The following is a 12,472-nucleotide window of genomic DNA, read 5'->3' as shown; positions in this document are numbered from 1 at the left end:
TCTCTCACTGTCCACTCTGTCTGTCAAAAAAAAAAAAAAGACAAGTGCTGGGCTTCATTCAGTTACTATAAAATGATCCTCATGAAAGCCTACACTTTTCCTTTTGCCTGAATGTACTCACAGGGTCTGGTACATTTCTAAGCAGACAGGGTACTTGTAAAATTGGCATAAGCTGAATTCTTGCTGTATTTTAAGACTCTGTTCAAGTTCTACTTCCTGCATGAAGCCATCCAGTTAGCACAGGGATAGACAAAAAGTAGGTGTTCTATCAGCACCGGATTCAGATTAAGCCAATGTCATTACCTGTCTCTAGGTGTTTGATGCTACCAATACTACCAGAGAACGGCGGACATTGATTCTGCAATTTGCTAAAGAGCATGGTTACAAGGTACAGTAATACTCCCACTCTTATCTAGAGCATAGGAGCACAAACCACCACAAATCCCAAAAAAAGGAAAACCAACAGTCTCACAGCAGCTAAATCAAACAACACCGGCACCACATTTTAATGTGGTCATCTGGATTTCCAGGATACTGTCAAAACTAGCAAAGCAGAACTAGAAAGGTTTGGTGCCACATTAAGCCATGGAGCATGAGGAAGAAGTGGAGAACAAAAAGCATATACAAGTATAAGAACTGCAGTGAAAACACAAAGCAACAATCTGGGGACATTCAACTTGAAGTCAGTCTGCCTCAAAAAACTCAGAAGCCTGAAACCACCACTGTGTGAAAACATTATGTTGTCAGAGATGGCTCTGGGGATGACTTAGCCACTGAGAAGGAGCCAAGCTATGCTTGAATCCTACTAAACATAATTCCTTCCTAGAAATCTCTCTTCTGTTTCTCTTGTAGGTATTTTTCATTGAATCTATTTGTAATGACCCTGGCGTAATTGCTGAAAATATCAAGGTAAGGAGCAGTTAACTTTTCTCCTTATTCTGCCTTAGGTCTGGCTCATGCCTAAAAAGACCTCTAGGAGATAAATGAAGGTATTCTTCCCTGAGCTTCTCCTCCCACTTCGTATGGAGGAGTTCCCTGGCCATCCTGGCCCACAATGATCCTATGGAGTTCAGTGAAGCCAACATGCATGAGGACACTTCAGAAAGTTCACAGAAATTGAATTAAAAGATAAGTTTATTTTGGTGCAAAAAAATTTTTTTGAAGATTTATTTATTTGAAAGACAGAGTTACAGAGAGGCAGAGGCAGAGAGAAAGGGGGTCTTCCATCTGCTGGTTCACTCCCCAAATGGCCACAATGCACAATAGCCTGGCTGGAGCTGGGCTGATCCAAAGCCAGGAGCCAGGAGCTTCTTCCAGGTCTCTCTCCTACATGGGTGCAGGGGCCCAAGGACTTGGGCCATCTTATGCTTTCCCAGGCCATAGCAGAGAACTGGATCAGAAGTGGAGCAGCCAGGACTCGAATCAGCACCCATATGGGATGCCAGCACTGCAGACCGCAGCTTTACCCACTATGCCACAACACCAGCCCCACAAAAGTTTTTGAAATCCATGCATAGTTTGTTTTCTTAATACACATTTTCTATGACCTTTGTAAAGACCCCTTGTATGGAACCCTTAGTATGCACCAGGTACTAAGCCCATTAATTTTTCACAACAAACATATATGCTAGGGATCATCTCCATGTTGGAGAGAGGAAACTGAAGTTTCCAGAATAGGAATTAGCTGTCAAATATTCACACAGCCAGCAACAGATAAAAGTGAGACTGGACATACATCTTGGCTGTCTGCCTCAATAGCGTGTGTTCTTTTTTCTTCCCCACAATTAAAACCAGAAGCATCAGTGCTCTGAGATTCTAGGCATATGGTCTAGAACAAGATCATTCACCACATTTGATTGTTTCCTACTTCATCAAATTACAGGATCTCAGGGTCAGAAGAGACCTTAAAAGTCATCTTTTTCTTTTTTTAAAAAAAGATTTATTTTATTTGTTTGAAAGACAGAGTTACAGAGAGAGGTAGAGACAGAGAGGTCTTCCATTCGCTGGTTCACTCCCCAGATGGCCGCAACGGCTGGAGCTGAGCCGATCTGAAGCCAGGAGCCAGGAGCTTCTTCTGGGTCTCCCACATGGGTGCAGGGGCCCAAAGACTTGGGCCATCTTCTACTGCCTTCCCAGGCCATAGCAGAGAGCTGGGTTGGAAGAGGAGCAGTTGGGACTAGAACCAGTGCCATATGGGATGCTTGTGCTTCAAGGCCAGGGCTTTAACCTGCTGTGCCACAGTGCTGGCCCCCAAAAGTCATCTCTTTCAACCCTACATCAGATACTTAAAATGTCACCTAAATGTTTGTCTCAATTTTCTTCATACCTACAATGACAAACGGCCATTGCTTCAACAAATGCAGCCTACTCAAGCTGAAATCTGCCTTCCTGTAATTCCACTCAGTGATCCTATTTTTACCTCTTAGAATGTACAGCATGTGAAATTCCTCTTCCTTCTTCATCAATCCATCTATCCATCTATTCATTGATCCAAGAGAAATTGACTATATACCTGGAATGGGTCATTTGGAGCTTTGAAGACATAGGGATGGAAAGAGGATAATTCTTCCCTTGAACTCAGTCTAGTGAGGGAGACTGACAAGTATGTAGACAGTTCTCTAATATCAGTGCTGAGATGAGGGAATAGAGGAAATTATGGGAGAATAGGGGTGAAGACATAACCTTGCATTGGGGGAGTATGCCAAGGAAGTTTCCCAGAGTAATAACTGAACTGCATATTGAAGAATGCATAAAAATTTAACAGCTGAAGAATGAGAATAAAAGAACAGAGTAAGCTAAGCATGGTATCTCCATGGAACTATAGATAACTTAGATTGACTAAAGAAAAGTGTGTGGAGGAATAGGGAAGCAGTGAGAGATGAGTATGAAGAGGTAATTTGGGACCCAGTCATGACAAGCTATAACCCACTTGCTATAATCATTCAAATTTTGACCTGAAAGATATGAGAAAATTGTAAAGGGTTTTAAGAAGGGGAATGCCATGGGTAGATGTTTGTGTTATAAATATCTTTCTGGCTTCCAATATGGCAAATAAATAAAAAGCAACAAGACTTTAGACAGAGTAATCAGTTACAAAGGTATTGTGAGCACAGGCAAGAGAATGGATATTTATAAAGAAAAGTAGAGCTGATTTGGTTCCTGCTAAGAGTTGATGGATGATAAAAGAAGTTATCTGGGCTTACTCTCAGATTCTATTTAGGCTCATATGATTGGGTGAATGGTAATGACACTCCCTGAGCTAGATAATGTTGGTGGATAAGGTGAATATTGGGAGATTAGGCAATACAACCTCTTCAGAAATCCAGCGAAAATATGCCATAGTCTAATGGCAAATACTCAATACATGTAAACTATTACCTGTGAGCAAGATTTCTAGTTCCTCTTATTCATTCATTTCTCACATTGCGATTTCTGGTTCTTTTATAAGTGTTCTTCTTAAGCAAAGTGTGGTCTGGGGCTAAATTTGATATAACAGGCTTTTGTTGGCCATGTAAAGATTAGGAACAAGGAGTCACACAGTCTAAATTCTCCTAAATTGTCTAATTTTATAAACTTGGACAAGATTCTTTCCCCAAGTCTCAATTTCCTCATGGTTATAATGTGGGATGTTGAAGGCAGTGGTCTCTAAGAGGCCCTCCTAAGGACATTGTCAGAATCTCCATCTCCCAGTGTTTCCTTTGTTACCTCTGTCTTTCTCTGCTTCTAGCAAGTGAAACTCGGTAGCCCTGATTACATAGACTGTGACCGGGAAAAGGTTCTAGAAGACTTTCTAAAGAGAATCGAGTGCTATGAAGTCAACTACCAACCCTTGGATGAGGAACTGGACAGGTATAAGCCAAGAACCCCACAGTCAAGAGCTGGATTATTAGCCCAGTTTTATATCGTGTAGAACCTAGGGAAATACCCTCTCTTACTGGATCTCAACGTCACTATCTATAATATCAGGCAGCTGGATATGATCTGTTTTCAAGGATCCCCCCCAACTCTAAACTTTCTGTAAGACAGTAATTCTGTAATTGTGTAAGGTGTTCATCATATGACTGAAAGAGTACTTTCCTTAGCAATATGGACAGATGTGGACCCTAATCTCTGGGAGAAAAAATACCTCCCTCCTGTGGGTGTTGCTGTTACTATTGCAAAAAGTATTCTTAGGTAACATTTCAGTTTTTGCCTTCTTTGTTGAATCTCCACAACACACCTGTAAAGGCAGCTGAGTTATGTCTTGTGGTCATAAATTTTCAAGAAAGAGAAATTGAGTCTCAGGGAGCTAAAACTACTTTCTCAAGCTCCATCCAGAAGTTAGGGGGTATAGGTAGGATTCTAAGTATACATTCTGTTTCCTAGTCATGTGTCTTCTCCCAACACTCATAGACCTCTACAGTCAATAAGTATTGACTCCTTTGAGCTATGGTATAATGTAGAAAGTGTAAATGGATTAAGAGGAGCAGTTTATATCCCCAGGTAGCTTCTATAGGCCCTTGACATATAGGAAAAAATCCATGAAAAACAGGAAATTTTCTTTCATAATACCAGCTAAAGATAGGACATATGTTAGCTGGAAGTACAGAGCACATGTCAGGTTCAGATGTAAAGTGTTCCCAGAACACTATTCTCTTTAAAATTGGTTGCAGATACTCATTCCCTTTGGGAGAAAAATGTGAAGTGTAAGGAGGCCTCAAATGATTGCAACCACCCTCAGAAATTTAAATATCATCCTTCCAGCTTTACCCAACTCAAGTACCAAGAGATGAGCATTGTTATTGCTCCACTCCTTAGGTGAGGAAACTGAGATTCAGATATAGCAAAGGCACACCTTAGAGTTGGTGACTGTTTATAATAGATGATGGTCATTCTTCATGTGTTTCAAGTATATGTTCCTGGTTTGTCTAAGAGATCTAAAAGGGTAGACATTGGGTCCCTGCTGCACATACAATGCCTGGAACAGAGGAGGGTTCTACCAGTTGTGAACCCCCTTTCCGAGTGAGGAAGGAGACAGGCACACTCAGTCACAGGTGCACATGGATACAATTTGGTATTTACCTATAGGGTTATAGATAACAATATATCATTTGAGATGTTCAAAGAACAGCAGAAGAGGAGAAAAGAGCTTGGCTCAGGATCAGAAATGTGGAATAGTGAACAAGGAAGAAGTTGTCAATGACATGTTTGGGACAGCCAGGGATACAAAGGATCACTGTTTGTCTTGGAGTATGATGAAGTGTGAATCACAGGGAAGAGAACTCCAGGGTATATAGGGTGAGAGTGACAGCGAAAAGACAGTGTGGCTCAAGTAGAGGCTGAGGGAGGAGACAGGTAGAGATGAGAGAGAATAATGAGCTCCTAGGGGTGGCCAGGAATCAAGTCTCTAGACAGGTACCCAGAGCACGGCAAGGCAGAGTATTTCCTTAAGTGAAAGCTGCATTGTGGAAGGGGATTGAAAATAGCATGTATGGTGGGGATTTCTCTTGGGACAAACCTGCCACCATCAGCACCTGAGCTGCCCTTGCTCCTGCTTGGATCTGGCCCAGCCACCTGTCCTACATCAAGATCTTTGACGTGGGCACACGCTACATGGTGAACCGAGTGCAGGACCACATCCAGAGCCGCACAGTTTACTACCTCATGAACATCCACGTCACACCCCGCTCCATCTACCTGTGCCGGCATGGAGAGAGCGAGCTCAACCTCAGGGGCCGCATCGGAGGAGACTCTGGCCTCTCAGCTCGGGGCAAGCAGGTAGGGAGAGCCCCGTGCACCCCCACGCGTGGCTGAGCTGGCCCAGGTGTGGTTGGGGCGGAGCTGGACAGGCAGGGTGGTGCTGCCTGGGTCCTGAGGAGGGGCCCACACTAGAGCTGGGCCAGGAGCAGGTTCTGCCCACGCCTGCCTTCCTCCCCATCAGCCACTCAGTGTGGACGCATCCTTGGTGGCTCCCAGGTGCCAGCGGCTTCTGCGGGTCTCCTAGCTGGAGCCCGGCCCTCCAGGCCCGCCCCAGTCTGCCTGCTCCATCACATGACCCCCCTTCACCCCTGCCTGACAGGTCCCCTCATCCCTCTCACCACGCTGTGCCTTCGCTTGTGCCCCGCCTTGCTGCCTGCGGTCCCCTCTGGTCGCTGGTCACCATCGCTGGCAGACAGCTGCCTGGAGGGCCCCACGCTGAATCCCTTCTCTGCGACTTGGGGCTGCTGCCACCCTCCCCACCGCAGGGGTCATGCGGTCAGCAGCTGACCCACTTCTGGCTGCGTCTCGCCTGCCCTCCCAGCTCCATGCCAGGCCCAGCTCCTGCTCCGTGGTTGGTCCAGGAAGCCCTCACGGTCAGGTGGCCGAGCCCGGTCTCCATCTCTCCTGGGCTGGGCCATGTGCCCTGCACATTCTGGGAGGGGCTCATACAGGGCTCTGTCCTCTCCCCCCCAATCTGGCCCTGGCCTTGTGGGCATAGGTGCTGTTCTTGCTGGAAGGATCATGTGGGGGTGGGAACAGGGGGAGAGGAGGAGTGGGGGCAGCTATGTTGTCATGTATGGGACCCCTCCTCACAGCCACAGTGCCTTCTGCTCCCGACGTGTGGCCTCATTTGATGTCCACAACAGCTTTGTGGGGTGGGCAATACCCACACCCAGATATGGAGGACGGAGCTGAGGTCCAGAGAAGGGCAGAGAGTGACCGCAGGTCACACAGCCTGGGCCAGACAGAGCCAGGACTGAAAGCCAGGCTTTCCTGCCTTGCACCTCAGTATCTCTGCTGGAGAGGCAGGAGGGGTCCCAGACAAGGCGCTGTCACTTACAGCCCAGTCCTCATGGCTCCCTCCCTGTCACTCCCCGGCTGGCAGTCTGTGTACGCTGGCCTGTGGCTCATCTGTGGCTCCTCAGGGCAGAGTGAGAGGCCATGCAGGTGCGACCCTGCCCCATGGCACCACCTGCAGCTTGGGCGCTCTTGCTGACGGGTGGCCATGGCCCTCTCATGCTGCTTAGAGCCCAGGTGGACAGTGGCCAGCTCCACATGTGCTTCCTGCTCACTAGCGTGTGCGTGCACCTGCACACACCTGGCCCAGCCTTCCGTGTGCTGGGCACAGTGCTCCATGCGCAGCTGGCAGTGCCCTCAGTGGTCACCCCCATCACCATAGCCCTCACTGTGCAGCACCCACTGTGCACCTGGGAGCAGTCTGGGTGCTGCTGACTCCCCAGGTGAAGTGACAAACACAGAGACCACAGGTGAGCGCGAGCTGCTCGCATCTCTCAGGCAAGCCGTGAGGCCTTGGAGGGCAGGGACTCGGCCCTCAGCTCACAGGGACCGTGTGAGGGAGTGGGGGCCTCACCCACGTCTCCTACCTCCCAGTCAAGCGCCCCTTCTGTCGGAGCGCACGGACGCTGACTCAGGTCCATGATGAGATGCGTGCAGGAGAGGCGTGTGGCTGTGGCTCTCAATGAGCGCCTGGTGCGTGCGTCTGTGCCAGTGTTCCCAGCGCACTCCGTCTGGGATGGCAGTCACACCTGTGCACAGCACGGCAGGTCACCTGCTCCCTTGGGCTGCCACAGCCCTTGGGGGCCTCTCTCCATGCTGCCTTTGTTTCCTGCACGGGACTGGCCGTGTCTTGAGAACTGGGACTCCCGGCACCCAGCATGGGACAACATGCACTCGGTACATTGTGAATTCTCTTCAAAGCTGAGTACTAGCAACCTTGTTCAAATATTGAGAATTTATAATATCAAAAAAACATGTCTGCAAAATCCCCTATCTCCCACTTCCAGGCCACACGCTGAGTACTCCAAACTTTAGTGTTCTTTGCTCTTACAGCCCAGAGTCTATTTCTGGTGACTCCATGGGCCTACCCCAGAGTCTATCCACTGTGGGCAGGTTGTGTCATAGGAGTGTTCACCCTCAGCCAAATAGTCACAGTTTGTGGAGCATGGGAATCATTGGAGGTAGGATGTTGATAGAATTTGGTCCTTGGCTGATTACCCATAAACACACATAAGGCATCTAGAAATACAGGATGGAGCTAGAAATGGAAAGCAATGAGGTGTCTCTGTTTGAACTATTTTTCCTAAGCCTCACAAATGTTTGTGGTGAGCCTGTTTGCTTGAATGAATAACCAAGAGGGGGATTCAGTGAGCAAGCATCAGCGAACACACAAGCACATATATACATACACATGGGCACACATAAACACACATACTCTATATCCCCTTGACCTCCAATCACATAGGGGGAAAGTATGACTTTTTTTTTGACAGGCAGAGTGGACAGTGAGATAGAGAGACAGAGAGAAATGTCTTCCTTTTTTTTCTGTTGGTTCACCCCCCAATGACCGCTGCAGCCAGTGCTCTACGGCTGGCACACTGCGCTGATCCGAAACCAGGAGCCAGGTGCTTCTCCTGGTCTCCCATACGGGTGCAGGGCCCAAGCACTTGGACCATCCTCCACTGCACTCCCGGGTCTCAGCAGAGAGCTGGACTGGAAGAGGAGCAACCGGGACAGAATCTGGTACCCCGACTGGGACTAGAACCCTGTGTGCCAGCGCTGCAGGTGGAGGATTAGCCTGTTGAGCCGTGGCACTAGCCAGAATGTATGACTTTTTATAAATTTGGAATATTTAAACATCCCTCCACTATTCTTGGAAGATCTGAACTTTTTCTTATAGTTATACACTCCTCTCTCACCTCTCTTTTCCTCTCCTTTCTCCTTTGTACCTCCTCACCCTAGTATGCCTATGCCCTGGCCAACTTCATTCAGTCCCAGGGCATCAGCTCCCTGAAGGTGTGGACCAGCCATATGAAGAGGACGATCCAGACTGCTGAGGCTCTTGGTGTCCCCTATGAGCAGTGGAAGGCCTTGAATGAGATTGATGCGGTGAGATAAAGGGGTAAATCTGATGGGTGGGAAGGCTCAAGACCCCATGGTTCCCTTATAGGAAACCTAATTAATTTTAAAAACATTTTTTTGACAACCAGCCATGTGCCAGACACTATTTGTGTCTTTGAGATCCAGTGAAGGCCAGAACAGACAAGCTCTGTCTTCCCGGAGCTCAAAGGCAGACAATAAATAGGACATTATATCTCAGTGTGACAAAGGATTATGAGAGAAGTAAAAAGGGAGAATGGAGAATCAGAAGTTAAGGGTGATCCTGACTAGACTTGGTGGTGGGGGATTTATAAGGAAACTTGCTAGAGGAAGCTGGAGGTGAGATAAAAAGCATGCAGAATGGGGTAGGGCAGGAGTTGGGGAAATAATTTTAGTTCAGGGACAGGAAACATATCATGGGAAGGCCGAGTGGTGAAAAGAGAGCCTGGCATATTTAAGGAACTGAATTTAGAAAGAGTGGCAAAGAGGCTGGGAAAGTAGTGAGGGCTAGAGAGAAGGGACATGAGGCTGGAAAGGAGGCAAGACTGCAGTGCCTTACAGTCCGAGAGAATTGGATGCCACCCTAAACATAACGGGAAGCCATTTTCATGGTCCAAGTTAAGGAGGAGTAGTCTGAATGTAATTCTAATTTTTAATGTCTCCCTGTCTTGTGTGGAGAATAAGCGGGAAGAGGTCGAGAATGAGCATGTAAACCAGTTAGAAAATGGCTGCAGTATTTTGGCAAGATGTGACAGCCTGTGAACCAGAGTAATAACATTGGAACTAGAATTTTAAAAAGGACCTGGGGAATGTTTCAAAGGTGTAATCAACAGAGTTTGATGATGCCCTGGATATAAGAGGCGAGGAAGAGGGCAGGTGTGAAGAATCTAACCCTAGTGCTGTGGCAGTCTCTCTTAGAGTCAGGTTTTTTCCATGAGCTCTTTGATAAAGAATTTGTTTCCTCTCCATTCTCTTACCTGCACTACAGCAGTACTACTAGCAGCCCATAGGTTACAGTTGTTAGACCCCAACATAAAAATTTCACTACATGTATTGATAAGTTGCAGATGGGTAGTATTAACTTGCTTGCCGATTCTGTCCCGGTTGCCCCTCTTCCAGGCCAGCTCTCTGCTGTGGCCCGGGAGTGCAGTGGAGGATGGCCTGAGTACTTGGGCCCTGCACCCCATGGGAGACCAGGATAAGTACCTGGCTCCTGCCATCGGATCAGCGCGGTGCGCCGGCTGCAGCGCGCCGGCCGCGGCGGCCATTAGAGGGTGAACCAACGGCAAAGGAAGACCTTTCTCTCTGTCTCTCTCACTGTCCACTCTGCCTGTCAAAAAAAAACTTGCTTGCCTGCCCAATATGCACCTATAATTGTATGTGTATGTGCAAGAAGACTTCAAAATGTGCAAAAATGGAATTTAAAGGTAAAGTATAAATATAAACTTCATCTAAGAAACAATATCTGCCCTTTGATCTATCCCTAAAAAACTGAAGGTCTTGGAATTTTAACCATGTCAATACAGTCTTTTTTTTTTATTATTAACTGAAGAAAATGGTAAACTTTAAATATTTTTTTAAGATTAGGAAACATGAAGAAGTCATAAGCAACTAAATCAAGACTGTGGGGTAGATACCTAATGATTTCCCTTTGAAACTCCTCCAAAATTACCTTTTTGGTAAGAAGAATGAACAGGAGCGTTGATGTAGTGCAGTTTTCACAGGTGTTATTCTGTTAGTGCTTCCATTAACCTTCTCAAAACCCTCTCTTAATAAGCACATGTGATTGTTTTTTTATCCTCTAGAAAGTAAGAAGCAAAATGCCTCAACTATCCCAAAAGACCCTTGCTCTTGTTCAGGACACTTACTTTAACTTGGTAGTCATTGCTTTGATTGTGCTTAGTCTTCAGGATCCTACTGGTGAAGCCACATTTCATCTCTTATTACAATTTTTTGAAGAAGTGTTTTAGGACCTCAAGCCTAATTGTTTAAAATTTCCATTGCAATCTGCTCTTGCTGAACTCGGTGCAGCAGTTTTGACACCTGTCTAGCAGAAAGCTTGCTCCTGCTTTAACTTTGCAGTCAGAATTGTGTAAGCTAAGCCAACTGAGATATCTATAAGTAGTTGTTGTTCCTGCTATTAATTGTCAATCCTCTTCAGTTAGGGCATGGGCGAGATTAATTTTTCCTTGTGAATTGACATGAATGGTCTGACACTCAGGCTTCATCTTCAACATCATCTCATCCCTTCTTAAAATGATTTATCCGTTTCTAAACTATTGACTTTAAAAAATGAAAACTGCTGATTTTTTTGGGACATTGTCCCCATCAGCTTTTTGTACAACATCAATTCTTTTTTTTAAGATTTCTTTATTTACTTGAAAGTCCGAGTTACACAGAGAGAGAAGGAGATGCAGAGAGAGAGGGGCCATCCATCCGCTGGTTCACTCCCCAAATGGCTGCAATGGCTGGAGCTGTGCCAATCCAAAGCCAGGAGCCAGGAGCCTCTTCCAGGTCTCCCACATGGGTGCAGGGGTCTAAGAACTTGGACCATCTTCTACTGCTTTCCTAGGCCATAGCAGAGAGCTGGATCAGAAGTGGAGCAGCCAGGACTCGAACCGGCGCCCATTATGGGATGCTGGCACTGTAGGCGGCAGCTTTATCCAATACACCACAGTGCCAGTCCCAACATCAATTCTTTCATCATTCTTCCACCCAAGCTTCACCATGAATTTGATGTTTGCTGTTGCTTCAATTTTAGCAGAATTGATGTTGGTCCCATAGGAGCTGTTTTCAAACTTAGGCCTATTCCTCTTAGTTCCTTAAACTAGATTCTGTTAAGATATAACAAGTTAGTATGAGTTTACTTTAGTGCAAAAAAATTTGAAATCCATGCATACTTTTTCATTATATGCATTTTCATGAATGTTTTGAAGGCCTCTTGTACATTCATACCTATGTACGTAAACACAGATGTAAAGAGATGTGCATATTTTAAAAAGGGCTTTACAGCATTGTTCTACACATTTGCTATAAGATGCATGCAAGCAAATATCTAAACTCTATAAAAAGAGTTCAGTTGCTGCTTATTTCTGGCCACATGTGGTGTAAACATTCAGTGAACACCTACTTGTTTCACATTCTGGGGTGGTGCCAGAGACAGAGGAGATTAATAGGACTCATTGTTGGCTTCACTGACTTTTTGGCTAAATAGAGTACACAGGGGAATACATAGAGGAATACAAAGCAGTTTGTGTGATACAGGCTCTGTTAGGCAAGACTGTGGGTGCACAGAAGTCAGGACAGGGTATCTGACGCAGTCAGGATCTGCCTGGGAAAAGTGATGACTAGCAGAAGCCTGAGTGCTGAGCAGCAGTGAACCCAGTGGAGAGGATCCAGAATACTATTCCAAAGCAGAGAAGCCAGCATAAGCCAAAAGTATATGTGTGTGTGTGTGCGTGTGTGTGTGTGTGTGCGTGTGTGTGTAAATGCTAAGATTGCTGCAGTGGAGTTGGAGTGAGAGGGAAAAGGAATAGATTAGAAAAAGACATAGGAAGTAGAATCTCAAGAATTGACTATTGGGGGTGAGTGAGAAAGAAGGATGAATAAAGAATGA

General features: G+C 46.2%; 1 protein-coding gene across 21 annotated transcripts in view; it reads left to right on the top strand.

The window, feature by feature from the left end:
* The window catches only part of PFKFB1 (6-phosphofructo-2-kinase/fructose-2,6-biphosphatase 1), a 68,338-nt gene that overhangs the window by 39,086 nt on the left and 16,780 nt on the right, over positions 1-12,472 (top strand). For 20 of the 21 annotated variants that reach the window (XM_070067355.2, XM_008272669.5, XM_089324552.1 and 17 more), the window contains 5 exons: positions 314-388; positions 853-909; positions 3,728-3,849; positions 5,550-5,757; positions 8,719-8,865. In XM_070067355.2, the coding sequence (XP_069923456.1) occupies positions 314-388; positions 853-909; positions 3,728-3,849; positions 5,550-5,757; positions 8,719-8,865 (609 nt within the window). Of the gene's footprint in view, positions 1-313; positions 389-852; positions 910-3,727; positions 3,850-5,510; positions 5,758-8,718; positions 8,866-12,472 lie in introns of those variants that run through there. The other variant, XM_089324558.1, reaches the window with a different exon arrangement.

This window comes from Oryctolagus cuniculus, chromosome X, assembly GCF_051225735.1.
Source record: "Oryctolagus cuniculus isolate XC-2025 breed Fujian yellow rabbit chromosome X, ASM5122573v1, whole genome shotgun sequence".
Taxonomy (NCBI): domain Eukaryota; kingdom Metazoa; phylum Chordata; class Mammalia; order Lagomorpha; family Leporidae; genus Oryctolagus; species Oryctolagus cuniculus.
This window is presented reverse-complemented; position numbering and strand designations above follow the sequence as displayed.